This window comes from Sturnira hondurensis, unplaced genomic scaffold (genome assembly GCF_014824575.4).
Source record: "Sturnira hondurensis isolate 20B ecotype Veracruz unplaced genomic scaffold, ASM1482457v3 Scaffold0022319, whole genome shotgun sequence".
In the NCBI taxonomy this organism is placed as follows: domain Eukaryota; kingdom Metazoa; phylum Chordata; class Mammalia; order Chiroptera; family Phyllostomidae; genus Sturnira; species Sturnira hondurensis.
Genome location: NW_028094950.1, coordinates 4,699,183 through 4,717,277, shown reverse-complemented (window position 1 = coordinate 4,717,277; position 18,095 = coordinate 4,699,183). Strand labels below are relative to the sequence as shown.

At 43.2% G+C, this 18,095-nt stretch overlaps 1 protein-coding gene across 1 annotated transcript in view; it reads left to right on the top strand.

Annotated features, from left to right (window-relative positions):
- VSNL1 (visinin like 1) overlaps positions 1–18,095 on the top strand; it is an 81,813-nt gene that overhangs the window by 20,312 nt on the left and 43,406 nt on the right. The window contains exon 2 of the mRNA XM_037035471.1: positions 10,216–10,382. Within this exon, the coding sequence (XP_036891366.1) occupies positions 10,221–10,382 (162 nt within the window). The 5' untranslated portion in view covers positions 10,216–10,220. The remainder of the gene's footprint in view (positions 1–10,215; positions 10,383–18,095) is intronic.

The window sequence follows — 18,095 nt, the reverse complement described above, 5'->3', positions numbered from 1 at the left end:
CCCACCCAATCCCATAATAATAAAAGACAGATTAACAGGAGGAAAACAAGCAGAAATTTAATAATATGTATATTTCCTGGGTACATGAGAGATACCCAGGAAAACTGAGTAACTCTTCAAAATGGCCCAAGTCACTACCTTAAATACCATCTCCAGTAAAGACAAAAGAAGGCGCGGATTGGGAAGAAAGCCCGTTATGGGAGGCTATCAGGCAAAGCACAGCAGTCAAGGTCAAGATTGTTATGCAGATTTAAGTCAGCTGCCTTCTTCATTAGTAAGAGTTTCTAGAGATTTAGTTATCTCCCTCTTCCTGGTACAAAGAGGGAGACAGCCTTACAAACAGAGTTTTCTTTATAAATGTGTCTTTCAGAAGGCTAACTTCAACTCAGTTTTCAGGGGTTCTTCTATGCCTGCTGTTTCTTAAAAATAATCAGCCTAAAATAATCCTCATGACAAAGAGGCATATTTTGGAGGAGGAAATTATGATGACAGGGATCACATCATAATTAACTGATTGAACAACACTTCCTGTGCACCTCCTCAGGGGTAGGCTCAGAACTGGGTGCTCAGGCAAACCTGACAATCACTCTGACCTTGAGAAAGCCCAGGTCTGGTGAGGTATCACATTTGTCATAGGGTGACCACCATGGCGCAGGGTGTGGTAAAAGCAATGTGTAGAAGAGTCAGGGTGCAAAAAAGGAAGTCACTAAAGATGAGTTGCCTCATTTATGTCTGGAATATGGATTGGAGTTTATAGGAAGGCCAGAGGAGAGCTAATGGGACAGCTGGTGCACAACCAAAAAGCTCTGAGATGATACAGCAAGTTGGAGCAGGGGGAGGGATGAGACTAAAAAAAAGCTCCCGGGTGCGGGGGCACAGAGCAGGCCCAGTTGAACTTCCGGAATGCAATGCTGAGGCCTGGATTCAGGAGGACAATGGAAGGCCAATAAAGGGGTTAAGCAGAGCAGTGACATGATTAGATTTTCTGCTTTAGAAAGGTCATTTTGGCTGCACTGTGGCAGGTGGGTGTTAGTAAGGCAAGACTGTCAATGGGGAAATAAGTTAGGAGATGGTGATGGCCTGGTCTAAGGTGGTGGCAACAGAGAGTGGGTGGAATTTGAGAGTTAAGAAGTACAATCTACAGACGACTTAGCTTGATGATTGATTAGATACAGGGATGTAAAGGGGAGGACAGAGTCTTGGATAACCTCAGGCTCTGGATGAGTCCCTAGGCAGGTGGTGGCGCGTTTTACCCAGGGAATAGCATGGGAAGATTACCTGTTGGGTCTGATAAGGTTATAGGATACAGAGGTGGGCATTGCTGGCAGGCAGATAAAGAGATTATCTAGTATTCAGGAAAGGCCCTCACTAAAGATGGATTTGAGAACCCTATTTACCTTTGTATTGTAATACATGATAATATTGAGTAAAAATTTGTTGAATCATGCTTTTTTTTTCAAATAGAACATTTTACTTTTATAAAGCCACCTTTACAGGAGAATTTCAAAGTTCTCTGTACTTAAGACCCGCCCACATGAATTTAAGTGTTTGTTTTAGATTACTGTACAGATAGTGATTTAAGAATCAGAAGACTTAAGTGACTCTAGATAGTTGGACAGGTCATTCACCCCCCAGGGTATCTAGGTCCTCACTCTGAAAGCACCGAGAAGACATGCACCGCTGATGCTCGAGGCTGCTCCTCACCCTGTGACTGGGGATGTGTAGGTGACGTGGGCGCTCCTGGTCTGCACTTCTCTCTCGCTGCTCCCTGCTGCTCTGAGATAAGGGCCATGGTCCTTCCCCACTGTGACTTGGCAGCACAACCTAGAACGCAATCTGTTGGACAGAAGGCTCTGATTATTCATGAAAGCATTTCCTCTGTTACCTCACAGAACTGAGTGAGGTCCTGACACTGCCAGAGACGGCCCATTCCTTTCATAGGAACTGATTCCCAGAATCACATTGGAGAGTCGCAGACGAGACGAACAGGGAAGTAAAAATAAAATGCAGAAAAGTGGGTGGATGCTTGAAACACTCCCAGAGGAAAGGTTACCAGCTATTAATCAGCTCACACTTCTGTTCAGTGGGTGAGCGAGAAATTAGATGGAAACTTCACTCAACAGTTGATGCTTAGTCAGGGCTGTGGGGTCCTCAGATGACTTTCCTGTGCCAAGTCAGAGATGAAGCACTTTCACTTGAAGGAAGTGGGATAAACAAGACCAAGAAGTAAATTCTCTGTGTCTCAGAGTTTGCATATTTCTTTTGACACATACCAGGTCTGGTATAGGTACCGAGGTTAGAATGATTCCTAGACGTCTAGATCTGAATCTTGAAATGTCCACCTGTCTTCTGGAGTGGCCCAGTTTGCTGGGTCCTGTGATCAGGATAATAATAGCTATTGTTTGTTGAACATCTGCTACATGGAAGGCACACCATAGGAAGGATTTAATGTGTTATCTAATTAATTCTTATAACAATCTGATAAGCAAGTACCGTCATGTCTACTTGACAGGTGAGAAAACTGAGGCTCCAATGGGCTAAATAACATCAAAAGTCATACACCTTGATTGCAGCAGCCGTACTACCGGACTCCAGATCTGACTCCAGCATGCTCTTGTTTTCATTAAACCAAATTTAAGTGAAAAATAAAAGACACTATGTTCTGATTGACAGAGAGGGGAACCCACAACATGGGGTGAAAGGGAAATTGAGTTTGAACAAAAACTTCCAAAGTTAGAGCCTAGCACCTGGGTGCCAGGTGTGGCATTTGTCCGAGCTGTGGTTCCCAGGCACTTGGGAACTGTTCTTTGTGCCTGAGAAAGGAGGAAGAAGGTGCCCTAGAGTCTAATTCCTCACAGGGCTGATCAGGCCCCTTAATGCATTGGAGGCAGAGTTCTTGAGGACTTGACCACCTAGTTACCAGGCCACTTTAGTTTGGAACCTCCTAGTCAGATTCAAGGGCTAAGGTCCACTGGCAGCTCCCATCCTGGGGTCAGAGCTATACCATGCAGCAGATCCCCAGGGCCCCTTCAGGCTCTCAGCCCCTGAGCTATAGAGAGATAGCCTAGGGAAGGAGACCACTCTTTGCACCCTGGTCACAAGGACATGGATTGGCTCCTCCCAGTCCTACAGGGCCTGGGACTTCCAGCCCATCCAAATACCCAAGGATCACAGGCCTCTGATTATTATTGCTGAGGCTCAGGAGCCAGGGTACTGTTGGGTTCTGTTACTCCCCCCTGTGTCCCCTGGCATCAGTCCCCTAACCTCCCTGGGGCTCCTCTAGAAAACAAGGGAGTTGGATCAGATTATTCATCCCTGGGGCTAACTTCTGCTTTCACTTTCCTGTGCTGATTACACTTTCAGGAATGAAACTCTTGTCACTTGCTCTAACACAGCCACTGCTACTGCCATCAAGGTGTTTCTCCTTGTTTATTACAGGTTAAATAAATGATTCCTCATCTTGAGTTCCGAGAGTTCGGCCCGTGCCTCCTGCCTTTTTCATGCTCGTGGGCCAGGACTTTGGCCATAATCTCATGAGGTTCAGGGTTTGAGGCAAAGTCTCCAGAGAACACCAGGAGAAAGGATTTCTCCTCTTATCTGAAGCTGCTCTGGTCCCCAGAGACAGCACAAAAGGCCAGCCTGTGATCAAGGTGTTCCCACCCTCCCACACACTCCTGTGTCCTGGGAAATGCTGCTAGGGGCTTGTGAGCACTTGGCTTTGGGAGGATGGAGAGAGGAGCAGAAAGAACCAGGGTGTCACATATTTGCCTTTGAAAAGAATACCTCCCCCATGCACTGTGCTGGGCAACTCTGAGTCTTCGTTTTCAGGGTTGTTCTAACAGTCTCTGGAAACTCGCAACCTAATGTCATTTGTTTACAGAATCCAAGAGGGGTGGTAATGGGGATTGTTTGAACATCTTGGCACAGAAATAAACATGCCTCCTGGCTCATGGGCTTTGAGTGTTTGGCCTGGAGACAGCTCTCCTAGGGGGGTGGGAGAGTGGGAACACCCAGCCAGTTTAGGAGATGGGAGTTCTCATCCCGACTCTGCCATCCATCCGTTGCCTGTGGGATCTTGGACAGCCTCAGACTCCCCACCCTAAAACAAAAGGGCATAAAACAGAGGAGCCCGGAGGCAAATCTTTTCAGGCTTTGGTCATCCTTAGTTAGATGATTTCTAAATGCTTACCACTGGAGTCTCTAATACAGGGTCTTGAAACCATATGAGAGGTGCCGCGTGGAGGCAGTGAGGAATCCAAGAGAACTTGGGTCATGTCTGCTGCTTTGGGTGTTTTCTCCTTAGACCATCTACTTTGATTTGTATTCATGTTAAATTAGTGCTTCCCCAATTGACTGAGAATCACACTCACCTGGGGTGTTTATTAAAAGTACAGAATTCCCTCACAGAATGACTCTCATGAAGGTATATTTTCAACAAGACAACCGGGGGTGATTCTTGTATATGAGCAAGTCTAGGAAACACTGTTTAGGAGTTTTTCACATGGGGACCAGTTGCCTGATTGAAGGTGAAGTTGAAGGTGAAGGTGAAGTTGCCAGATTTGGGGAAAATTTGTCCCTCTGGTACTCATGATCTTTAGCTCTGTGCCCTCAGCATTCATCTCACCATGCTGCCTATTCCAGGAGGTCTGAACATCTCCTGCATTCAGCTTGGAGCCCTTCAAGGTTAGAACTGTGTCTTCTCTGCGTATCCCACCATGCCCAACACAGGGCCTTTCTCGTAGAGAATGCCTATAAATGTATGCCAAACCTGACTTACCCAGAGTTAACGAGGCCATGGGTCATTATTGATAAAAAAAAATCATGCTGTCAAGGGAAAGACAGCATCGGGACCAAGCCTTGCATAAGGAGTAAAGTTTAGACAGGTGGTAAGGAAAAGAAAGGGCAAACTGGGTAGGAGTCTAAGCCTGAGCAAGGCTAGTCTCTTCCAGTTATTTCCCTGTTCAGGTGAGGAGCCCAGGGCCTAGAGAGCACCTGACCTGTTAAAGGCTAGACCTGTTAAAGGTGGTCTGACACTAGAGCTGGCTCAACTTCCGGTTGAGACTCCTTCTGCACCTTGCACTGTCATGTATTCCACAGGCCTCCAACCTGAGCCCTGAAGCCCTTTCTTCCTCTGCTCTGAGCCCTATTTCCAGGGCCGTTTCCCTGTTGATAGGCTCATCCTGCTGTGTGTGCACCTGTAACTGGACCACTCCACCTGAGCTCCCCAGTTTTACATGAATCTCTCCAGGCTGATAGCCAGATCACCTGGGAGAAGCTGGACCTGGCGTTCTGTGTGCCACCGCATCGCATGCAGCAGGCCCTGCTGTGCCCTGGGAAGCTGGACTTAGATATCAGTGTGGGTCAGAGATGACTCAGGGACGACACACACTCACATACACAAATGTATTCTGTTTGAGTCCTTTTTAAGAGCAAAAGGTTTTATGGAGGAAAGATGCTCTTGGGTGCATCTCAGCTCCCCTGGTGGGCCTTTCCCCTCTTTTAGAAAGTCTTCCAGCTTTCTCCTACAGGCACTCTTCTGTGCTCTGCCTCTTCTGTTTTGGAATCCTGTTGTCAAGACGGGAGGAAGTGGACGAAGCCAGTTAGGAGGTGGTTGCAAAATCCGGATGAGAGATGATAGACAGTCTGTATTAGAAACCAGTGGGGCTCCAGGGAAGTCTTGTTCATTCTATACTAAGCGTTTGACCAGCTGGTTGAGCTAGGATGAATTACTTAATCTCTCTGTCCTTCGAACTTCTCATCAGTAGAGAAGGGATGGTGATTATCTCTTTCACACTGCATTGTTACATGGGCAAATGCTGCACAAAGGCCTTTTGTAAACTACGGTATATAAAAATTTACTCTTTACTGCATTTAAGGAGGTCTGGGCTTTCACTTGAGGGCCAATCACTGGTGGGGTTCTCCTGCCCACCAGGACCCCTCCACCAGTCCTATTTTTTGCATAATACTGAGTGTCTCTCTATTGTAACTCAAACAGTGAGAAATTACTTGGTTTGCAGATGGGCTGATTTTTACCTTGTAGCTAGAACTCAAGCTTAAAGATAATGCACTCAAAAAAAAAAAAAAAAAAAAAACTCAACCAAAATCAACCACACAAACAAACAAACAAAAATGTCCCCTACTTTCTAAGGTTACAAACACTCAAACACTGACAGGTTCTCATGCAAAAAATCCACATGTACTAACTCTTTGAGACAGGCAATTTGAATTCTGTGGCTCAAATTGTCTTATTCGCAAAACATGTTGCAAATCAGTGAATTCAGCGGGGCGGGGGGTGGGGAGAGTGGTTTAGAAAGGCCTTAAAGATCGTCTGGTCCAACTCATTCACTTAACAAAGAGGGAAACTGAACAAGAGGGAAGGAAAGAATCTTACCCAAGATCACAGTATCAACTAGAGACAGAGCTGGGTTAAATCTCCCTCACACTATGTCATGAAATATTTTCACTGGGAATGTGGTGAGCTTTACTTTCACGTTATTCTTTCTGTATTCTCAAATCCAAGTGAAAGAATGCTGTTTAGCCCCAGAATAAATAGAGTACAGGTAGGGAGCATTAGCCCATGGATGCTGTTTCATTCATTTATCAAGCAGTACTAAGCAGTACCTGTATGCCAAAAACTGAGGGTACTGAGATAAAAGGCAGGGGCCCTGCCTTCAAGGTGTTCAAAATCTTATGAAGACAGACAAGGAAACAACCTCCAGGAGGACAGAATGAAACATCCTACCATGTGCTGCTTGTATTTTATATTTATACTTAGGGTTTCATTGATTCTCCTCATATATAGATTATTACGAGACTGGAAAAACCATACCAAATACCATAACTTGATAAAGATCAAGGACAAGGTCCTTGAGCACCTTCATAATGGCTCAGTCCCCCTCATTCATGCATTCCTCAAAAATATCAGTGGAGCACATAGAATAAGGTACCAAGGATGAAAATATAAATAGACAGTCCTCTCTCTCAAGAAACTAACAATGTAGTAGAGAAAGAAAGAATGATCATGGAAGTTCTTGCTAGGTAAGGGGGATGCCTAGGATGAAAGATACCTGTGTTGGCCTTGGAAAGTCTGTGGAGGTTTCAAAGAGGAGGTGGCATGTGAGCTGAAGCCACTTAAAGAAGAAACACTTTGCTGAGCAGGCAGAGGGCATGTCATTCTAAGAAAAGAGAACGGCATGTGCAAGGCATGGACCTGTGGAAGCACGTAAGCCCAGGGACCTGTAATAGCTGGCTGGCATAGGAAGCAAAAAGACAGGTACGTAGGCAGGACCTGCAGTGGTAGAGAGATGGGGTTGGATTGTGGAGACAATGAAGAACTGTTGGGGGTTTTAGGGAGATGATTAGATGGTGACGTTTGTATTTCAGAAATTCATTCAAGGAGAAGAAGGTGGGTTGGAGTCAGAGAGCCTCGTGAGGAGGCTGATCATTAATCCAGGCAAGTCCTGATGAGGGTGTTGTCAGTGGCACTTCGAGTCAGTTCAGAACTTGATTTTCTGCATGATTCACTGTTGCTACACATACCTGAGTGACGGTGCTGAGCATGAGGTATAATAAAGAAGCATGAAGTTATGCATTTGAATCTTCAGAACTGTGATTCACGGTCCTGACAGTGTTCCCTGTGTGTGCAAGAGACCAGCTTCTCCCCAGGCAGCTGGAACAGTTTAAAGAATCATAAATGATCCATGGAGAATTCAAGTTTTCTTGCCTAAGGGAGAAGCTGACCCTTTGACCTTCTAGAGGCATTTGGAGGAGGTGGTTTTAAATAACCCTGAATCCATTTTCCCATTATTAACACCAAGTCACTTCGGAGCTTGTGGTTTTGGTAAATCTAACTGCATTTTCCAAATAAGGGCCTGGCAAAGTGACTGATCTTTTGTCATTTTTTTTCATTGCCAAGAGACACTAATTCAGCCTCCCACACCTGCCTGTGGTCGCTCCTGTTCCTTCTCCTAACACACCTTCCCTTTCCGTCTGTGATTGAGCATGGGTGTCTTGTAGATCTAGGCTTAAATTTTGGTTCTGCCATGCGTTATTTGTATGATCTTGAGAGAGCTGTGCTAATCCCTATTCCTGAATTGTCATAGGGTCTTAAGCAAGTTCATGAAGTGCCCAACACTTTGCCTACCCCACAGCCTACACTCAGTATTCAGTAGCTGTTATTCTAGTTCAGTAATGAAAATTTGTAATTCTCTACTGAAGAGAACACAGTGAAGTACTGAGAGTTTTGGTAATACTTGTGTATCTTTTGACTATCAGGATAATCATTAATTACAGTTTTCTTACTCAGATTAATTAAGCATGACATCTGAGTACCTACTTGATTTCTGTATCCAGCTGTAGAATCCTATAGTAACTTATAATTAAGAGACAGTTGCTAATAAGAGACTTGGAACTTGAAATTAAGAACAAAAATTAGTAGAGAAGCTCCATGAGAAAAGGGCATAGCTGCTGATCCTCAGGTTGTTTCTCAAACAGAAGAGCCTGGAACACAAATGGCCACCTTCCTGGGATCTTTTCCTAGGGCTGTGTGTTTGGGATAGTGCCGAGGGTGAGGCCTTCCCTTGAAGTAGTGGCTTGGTTACATTTCAATGGAATAATTGTTTAATGTTAGGGCAGGTTATTGACAATGGGTGTGGAATCTGTTTGAGAACAAGGTAAAAAAAAAAAAGTATGGGATGAGATTACCTTTTCTGGGCTATTGCAAGTATAGACTTGCCTAGAGCCTTGGAGAGAATTTGTCTCAAGCACATTGAATGAAGCACTAGGTCCACTTGTTTAGGTTCTTTAAAACCTAGTTCAGTTTTCTCTAACTGGATTTTAAAGGTCTTGTAGTATTTTCCTTATTCTGGTGGTCCCTTAGATTTTCAAGTTTACTTTGACTTTTTATTTATTTATTATTTTTTAATATTTTATTTATTTATTTTTAGAGATGAGAAGGGAGGGAGAAAGTGATAGAAAGAAACATCAATGTGTAGTCGCCTCTCATGTGGCCCCCACTGGGGACCTGGCCCCCAACCCAGGCATGTGCCCTGACTGGGAATCAAACCTGCGACCCTTTGGTTCACAGCCCATGCTCAATCCACTGAGCTATGCCAGCCAGGGCTTACTTTGGCTTTTTGAATCAACCTGTGAGTAATTTGTTTTGTTTTCATTCTCTTTTTAAATTATGAAATGATGCTAAAGTGAAATTTAAAAAATTTATCTTTAATTGTCTTGTGTTAATACAACTATTTTAATTTTGGAGTTTTTTAAATCTTTGTTTACCTACCTATTTCTTAGCCATCACAGTGAATCTGAAAGAGTTTTGTTATTATATGTGCTTTATTAAGGAAGAAACTGAAGATAAGGCAGTTAATATTGCCATAAGTAACAGACTTGGTCAATGGCCAAATCAGGAGTAAAAATCAGGCATGACTTCAAACCTATACTTTGTTCATCCACACTGTACTGTGATAATGGTCACACAACCTGGGACCTAATTGATATAGGTAATGTTATTTTATGCACTATTGTTTTTACTTACTAGCAGTAATACTAAAAGAATGGAATTATATCAACTGAAATTCACCAACTAATTTTGTAAAAAGCCACCAAGAGTTGGTCATCATCGCTGAAAACAATGTAGGGAGTGTCTGAAGATGAAGAGAAATAAAGACTTGATTTGACTAATAAAAACGAGGTGTTTCCATTTGAAAAAAAGAAAAAGAAAATGAAGACTCCCCACCATTGCTAATCAAATATCCTGAGCCACTTTTTAATCATTTGGCTCTAAAGCCTTTTCATTGTTCTTGTCAGTAATCTCAATATCCCCACAAACTAAATGTAGAATTAGGTACCTGGGCAGCAAATGCTAATACACTTAATTTGTAGAAGGAAAATATAAACAGTCTCCATGTACTTTACATTAGTAGCATAAAAAGGAACAGTTGCCTTCCCGTGTGGTCATCAGTGCCAAGTGAAAGATGGCACATGATGGAGGGGGATGAGCTCTACCGCCCTTTGGACTGTGGGAAGAGTGTTTTGTGCTTATCTCTGTTCTGGAATACCAAAGAGAGGGAAGTGGACATGAAGAGACTTTGATCAGACACCCAGAAGGGTGTTCCCATCAAAGAACTGCTCGGAACTGCAGCTTGGCTCCTAACCAAGTCTAAATAACCCCAGCCATGGTGCTGATTGTGTTCATTTGCTTTTCTCCAGGCAGAATGGGGAAACAGAACAGCAAACTGGCCCCTGAAGTGATGGAGGACCTGGTGAAGAGCACGGAGTTTAACGAGCATGAGCTCAAGCAGTGGTACAAAGGGTTCCTCAAGGACTGTCCAAGCGGGAGGCTGAACCTCGAGGAATTCCAGCAGCTCTACGTGAAGGTGAGTTGTTCACCTCTTTTTCCTTTCAGTCCAGAAAACATTGTTCTCATGAAATGTAGCTCCGTGTGGAATTATAACTGAAACTAGCCGGTTTGTTTCACCCCAAAAGCAAAATAGAAACTTACTCCTACATATAGAGAACAGATGGACAGTTGTCAGAAGGGAGGGGGTTGGGGGGCTGGGTGAAAAAGGTGAAAGGATTAAACAAGCAAACAAACAAACAATACAGTCATAGACACAGACAACAGTATGATGTTACCAGAAGGAAAGGGGGTTGGGGCACGTAGAAGAGGGTCAAAGGGGGGAAAATGGTGATGGAAACAGACTTGACTTGGGGTGGTGAATACACACAGAACAATAAAGAGATGATGTGTTGTAGAATTGCACACCTGAAACCTATATAATTTTATTAAGCAATGTCACCCCAATAAATTTAATAAAAATAATAAGTGAAAAAAGAAAAATTGACAATTTAAAAATGCAAAGGGGTGTGCTTTGTTCCAGAGATAAGCAGTTCCTGAACAAGAAGAGTAATTGTTCCATCAAAACACTGACTAGAGTTTAGAGGATGACAGGCTGGCAAAAGAACAGTAAAATTTCAGATAACCGTGTTTGCTGCTGATTATTGACAAGCTGCTAATTGCACTATTGTTTGACTTGAAAAAGTATCTGTACCTATCTCAGTTCAAAAGAAAATATGTGGATTTTTTGACCAAGAAAAGTCTTTCTATTTTAAGATAAGAAAAAAATAAATTCCCACATTTAAAAGAGTTTAGGGAAGGTATGGTGTACATCCAGGCATTCGTGTCTACACATGGACTCTAACTCGGCATTTTGTACTATTTAGGAGCTAATCTTTCCATGGACATTAGATGAAATGGTTCCATGAAAGGTATAATTTCTACTGCAATGGTATTGTTTGTCTGAGTTTACCAGGCATGATTCAAGACATTCCATTTTATGCCTCCTTATATAATGTTAGGCTTGTGGAAGAAATGTGTGGTTTTTCTTTTGACTTTTTCTGGCTGAAATACCAAGTAGAAAATATTGATTTTATCACTTAAGTGTAGCAACTCTCCATTTGAGCAATCTGAAACATTCATGTGCATATATGTGTGTGGGATGATTGCATAAAACATTGTCATTGTCCCCTGAAGTTGAAAGTTTCACGTAGCCTGTGCTCCAGAATTCCATCCTTGCACGTGTACAAGAAAGGACACGTGTAATAACACTCATAGCCGCACTGTTCACAATAGCAAATCTGGGAAACAACCCAAATGCCCATCAAATGGAGAGTGGAAAATGAACTGTGGTGTATTCACACAAGCAGTCAAAAGAGTTGAATTGTAGCAACACTAAAATATTAAGTGCAAAAAATAAGTCTCAAAATATTCTAAATTAAACACAGATAACCTAAAAATACTGTATAAGACTGCAAATAAATGCCATCAAATCATATAAAAAGGAAAGGAAGGGGGGGCAGGGCAGGGAATATAAAACAGAAAACTGTACTTGAATAAGAATTAAATAAAAAAACAAATAAAAATTTAAAAGAAGGAAAGGAAGAGCGTGATGAACATAGGGTTCAGACTGAGAGTTATATCCAGTGGGGAAAAGGCAAGGGATGAGGATACAGCCATGTGGTTAGATATAAGTTGTGTCAATCATAACCATGGTTTAGGGTGGTGAGCCTGCAGGTGTTTATACCATTATTAAAAGCTCATTAACCCTGCACGAGTATCATCACTCCAAAGCTAAGCACCTGAGGGCATTAGATTTATAAAAATCTATGTCTGTAAGTGTGTGTAAAAAGGTACATGTGTACCAGCATGTATGTATGTAATAAGATTACTGTGACATTTCTAAGGAGATCTAAATAATTCATGATTATCATGTGAAGATCTTTTATATAGAAATGCTGAGAAATGCATTTATTATTCAATTGAAATAAATTGCTTTTGCAGAGAAGTGTGATGGTATGCATGTTCCTAGATTATTATACATGCATTTTCAAAGTCTCATCTTCTACTGTTTTATTACCCAAGAGTTAGCCTGAGCCTCAGAACTGTCTTCACTCTCGGCCCCAAGGAAAGTACAGACAAATGAGATTTGTCAAAGCCACTTTCATAACACTAAAGGTCATACAAGCTGTCACTCTGTGTTTAAGAGAGCTCTGTGTACCATGTTCATCACTATTTGTTTAAAATGAGAGGAGTTTTGCCTTTGAAGGCACGGTTGAAATGCAGGAAATGAGGTATTTCATTTATATACTGGAAATACTCAGCACTGAAAAAGCATGAGCCTCAAGAAGGGGGGAGAGGAGGATGTAAACATTGAACACAGATCAGAGTTTTGAGGTACAACTGACGTGTACGTGCTGACGTTATCTCCCACCCACCCTCCCCAACCCCACCCCAGAGTGGATTGTTTCATTCCAGGGAGGGAATACATCCCTTTCTGGGTGGGGTTTAGACTCTTGGCAACCTCTTAACAGCCATATGCAAACTCAGCCTGTGCCCTTGTGTCGAACAGTGAGAAAGTAGGAAAAGTATCCCTCTCCTTGCAGAGTTGTCCAAGGACATAAGACAAAGAAGAGTCACATAGGGAATGTGCCACATGCACAGAAAAAAGGAAGACAAGTCTGATAGGCTAGAAAGGAAAAGCGTGGAAAGATGTGAATTATATAATGAGGACCAGGAGAAGGACTGACGAGAAAAGAAACTTCCTTTAATGCTGCTGAAAAGTGCAAATGTTCAGCAAGATGCAATCCTTCTCCTGGGGAATAGGCACTTTTTAGTGGTTCCTTCTAGCTCAGTGTGGACGTGGAAACACCCTGGAATACAGCTGAGTGAACAAAACTGCTGGTGGCCTCTGCCCTCCTCCTGTCTGTGTGGTCAGCCTGGCGCATCTACTGTCGCTGACCTGACCTGTTTCAGGCTCCAGGAGAGTCACTTCACTGCTGTAGAACAAATTCTGGTGAGGTTGGGGAGGAGTGGGATGATGGGAGAGGCCCTTCTGCAAGGCCAGGAGACACAAACCCTCAACTTTAGAAGCCTTTGTAACCAAAATGTGAAGGGACCCTTTCACTGAGTCTGTGTTTTAAAATGTTTAAAACTGAGGTTCAGAAAAATGAGGCAATTTGCCCAGTGTCCCAAAAAGACTGAAGATAGGAGAATGGATAATAAGCACTGGTATGTAGACTTATACCAAAGCACAAAGCCTTACCTGTTGCCTGGACCCTGTGGCAGGTCCTCCTCGAGCCCTCCCTCCCGTCCACCATACTGCTGCTGGAGGGAGCTTTGAATGACACAGATCTGGGCATGGTCTGATCCAGGTTTCATTTTTTAGTGGTATTGACCACATTTACTTCATTTCCATTAACATAAGGCCCAGCGGCTTGCACAGAGCCTGCTGCAGAGTAAGCACCAGTGTTTGTCGAGTGAATTATATTAAAGACTGGCTGTGTGTCTCCTTCCCAGGAAGCCTTGTGGTGGAGACATAGAGAAGTAACCTAAGGACAGTCCTGCCAGCCCTGAGGCTTTCACAGGCTACTCAGAAGGACACAGTTAACCATGATACGAGACAGAATGACACCCTTGCTTATGGTGGGGCAAGAGTGGAAAAGAGAGGTTACTTTAAAAATGGTATAATAAAGTAAAAAGTTAATTAAAGCAGAGATGGAGGACTTCTGGCTTTTAAGAAGATAAAACATCTGTAAGGAGATATTTTTACCTTTTTGAAGTGTGGTACCTATGATGGACTGAAATGTGCCCTCCCCCACAAGTTCATCTATGGAAATCATAGACTGTATTTGGAGGCAGGGTCATTAAAGAGGTAATTTTAAGTGAAAATGAGGTCATTAGAGTGGGCCCTAATCCATTAGGACTGGTGTCATAAGAACAGGAAGTATGAGGACACAGGGAGAAGGCAGCCATCTACGAGCCAAGGAGAAAGGCCTCAGAAGAAACCAACTTTACCAACACCTGGATCTTGGGCTTCTACCCTCCTGAAGGGTGAGGAAATACACTTTTATTGTTTAAGTCACCTGATCTGTGGCACTCTGGTATGGCGGCCCCAGCAAACTAATACAGTACTCAACTCTTCTCTGTTACAACCTTCTCCCATGCAAACCCAGAGCCCCCTGTATCTGAGGTGCAGACACCACGGCACATGCAGGAGCATCTGTGTCTGGTCACGGACATTGTAGATGTTTCCTCATCCCACGATAGCACTGTTGTGAGAGGTCAGCAAAGGAGCTTTTGTACTTTGTCACAAAGACCCAGGTATTATTTTCCCCAACGAGCATTTTCTGTTTCCACAAATCATAGTGATTGCCAGGTCAAGATCACAATTAAGATGGAGGATTGGTGGTGTTAACTATACTTTCAGAGACGCAGCCACAGTTTCAAAAAGAACACCCACCCTGGGGAAGAGCAACCAATTGGGTGAAGGCATAATTGTCGCTCTCCAAGGGCCTCTTCCTTAGAAGGCTGATGCCAGTCTATTTTGTTTAGTCACTGGGACATCAAAGCTGAAAAAACTGGGTAACAAAGCTGCCAGAGTCCTGAGAAGCCCCAAATAAATTCTGGTATTTCTTTGGAGTTTGACTCCCAGAACTGTGGGCATCAGGGCCCCTTGGGTGGGTTCAGGTTGAGCTGAAAAAGCAGTCGGGGTAGTTAAAAATGATCGAGGAATTTGGAATCTGACAGAACTGAGATTCAGTCCTAGCTGTGCTGCCTTTGCCAGATCACTGCCTCTCTGAATCTCTGGGTCCTATCTCTAATATGGAAATAATAAGCCTAGACCGGTCACCTCAATGGTAGAGTCTCCAAGGAAAGTGAAAATGATTTTGCAACCTGTAAGAAGATGTTTTTCCATCGTGAATGATGATCTACTCATTTATCCCCAGAGAGGCAAGATGAAAAATAGGTTTTATTTTGTATGCCAAAGCTGATGGTCTACAGAGGAGGGTGTAAGGCTCTGTTCATGTCTACCGTGTGTTCCAACATGGGGCAGCTATCATGGCAGGAGCCACCATGAAGCTATGCTAGCCTCATTCCCATCACAGATCCTTCGGCACTGAGCTCTGTGTCCTCCCCAGCACAAAGATGTCCCCCAGTCCTCTGCTGCCATGCAGGATGAAGTGTGACATTCAGGGCCTTTATTCAGTCCCACCAGCCACTCAGTGTCCTGTACTTCACACACGTTCACCGGCTCAATCACTACGGCTAATCATTTTGTCAATGAAGACGGAAAAATTCTCAAAGGTAACTAAAAACCCAGAGGTTCTTTTTCTCGTAAGCTTCTGCTTTTCCACCAAGCAAACCCCACTGCACCAAAATTTCTTGAGTGTTAGGTATTAGACAACCTGGAGGTATGCCTGAGGCAGGTGGGATGGCGGGTCTAGGGAACAATTTGAACTCTTTGGATTTTGGTAAAATGTATTTGCGTGTAATAAAATAGTTCCTGCCAGGTCATTCTATGTCCATCCAAGTGACCATTTCCTGAAGAGCTTCTGTAGTTTGGTCATTATGTGCTTATCCACAGAAAAGTGGCTTTATTTACTAATTCATTTAAGACTCATTTCCTCTGTGCTTCCTGGAAGACAGATGCTGTCCTGGGCAACGGCATCAGTAAGCTCAGAGCTTGGTGGAGCTAGAATATCATCTTAGTTTTGTATAATGCTTTTCACTTCACAAAGCCTAGAAGAGCCTTCCTTGCTCTCCCCATTCTCAAATCCAGAAGATCTCTTCCTCCTTTGTGTTCTTAGGACTTTAACCCCCCACCCCCTTTCACAAGGACTTTATGGTTTTACTACACAACTCTGAAAGCTTTCCTCACATTCTCACTAGTTGGAGCCCCTCTCCATTCCCCTACGCCTACACTTCCGTCAGTGTTTTGTCTGAATACACATAAATATTGTGGTTTAATCAGAGGGCTGATGTATACCCGTCTCTACCATATACTAGCCCTGAGAACTTGGGAAAGTCTTATACGTAAAGGTTTGTTTCATAAATCAACAAAGTACTCCAGACCTCAATTTCCTCATCTATCAAACGAGGAGAATACTCTGAATCATGCCTAGTTCATGTGAAAGCCAACTGAAGTGCTTTGTAAACGGTGAATCGTCTTACCCAGGTAATACTGATCAGTGGCCAGATTAAGGCACCTGGGCATGGGAAGTCTTCCAGATGCCAATAGCCTGCTCTCTTGGGCTGTGGCCCTGTTATGGAGAGGGAATCCCCGCTTCTCTCCTTCTTGCATCCTTGCAGCTAGACTACTAATAAAATTTGCACAAGGCAAAATAACAGGCACGAATTCCAAAATATGATATGTATGTGGGAGAATTAAAAGAATAATTCTCTGAGAGAGAAGTGAAGCAGGCCATTTATATATCCGTTATATAAAGAAACAATAAATTAGTTGCGACTTGGACAAAAGAGAACAGGTGGTGGGGTATGTAGTTAGTAAGGAATTTGAGTAGAATGTAGGTTCAGGGCCATTATTAGTAAAATTGACAAGGGCTTGCTTGTATAAACTTCTCAGCCCTGGTTTCTCTATCTCTGGCCATAAGGTTGTCTGAGCCCTAGTCCGACTGCTCTGCGCCTTAGCCCTTTTGTAGCAGGAAGGGCACCTCTCACATGGAGATTTATTTCCTGCATTTGTGCATTTATAGAGACAGAGCAGTGCCAGGCAGCTCCTCCTGCCCCTGCTGCTTCTCAAGTGATTTCAATTCAAAATAATCTATCTGCCATTGTGGAATATTTTGTGGTGGCCTGCCCTGGGATCCAATAGCATCAAGAGCTGGCTCCCCATCAGATATTTTATCAAAAGAAAATGTGACAGAGATAGCCATTACAACCTTGCAACACCAGATTCAAATCAAATTTGAAAATAAAAGTCTCAGTTCAAAAGTGGTTTTTGGATTGGTGGTTTACAAGGATTCAGATTCTGCTCATTCATAAGAGGTAATTAGGAGTAGACTTTATTAAAAATTGCTTGGCAGAATTATATACAGAATTGTGTGAATTCTTTTGGGAAATAGACACTATATAAGGTACTAAATGTCATCCAGATTGGGCTGGTGAGGATGCTAAAACTTTTGGTGAAAACCTAGGAATTCGTTTCTCTTTGGGATGTTTCCCAACATGATTGAGGCTGCATTTCAACTTGAATTAATATAGAAAACAAGGGCTTGGGTCTGACATCTCAGGAAAGAGACGACAATAAAATTGTTCAGGGAAAACAATAAAATTCCAGTTCTGTGGGGCTCCAAAAGCACTTTACTATGGGGAGATTGTCTCAGGGAATAGCTAGCTACCAGTGAGCCTTGCATTAGTGAGAAACTTTATCCCAGAGGGGTTTAAGTGATAACCTTCTCCTGTCTCCAAGGGTGTGAAATTCTTTTGGATGACTCCCACACCTTGGGATTTTGCTTTCCTGTGATACCACAGGTGTCAGTTAGAGAGATATCAGTGGTTTTTGCAGCCATGGTATCCAAAAGAATGCCCTTAGATGATATCTTGACTTGTCTATTCTCAGGATAAAGTTGCAAAGAGCCCTTCAGAAGTCTTTCAGTCAACCCCCTTATTCCCCCCTCACCTCACCCTGAATTTACAAAGGAAGAGACAGAGGCCCTTGGGAAAGGGAGGGGCAGTCCAAGATGGAACAATTTCTTAATTGCTTCACTTAACATCCAAAAGGATGGTTCTC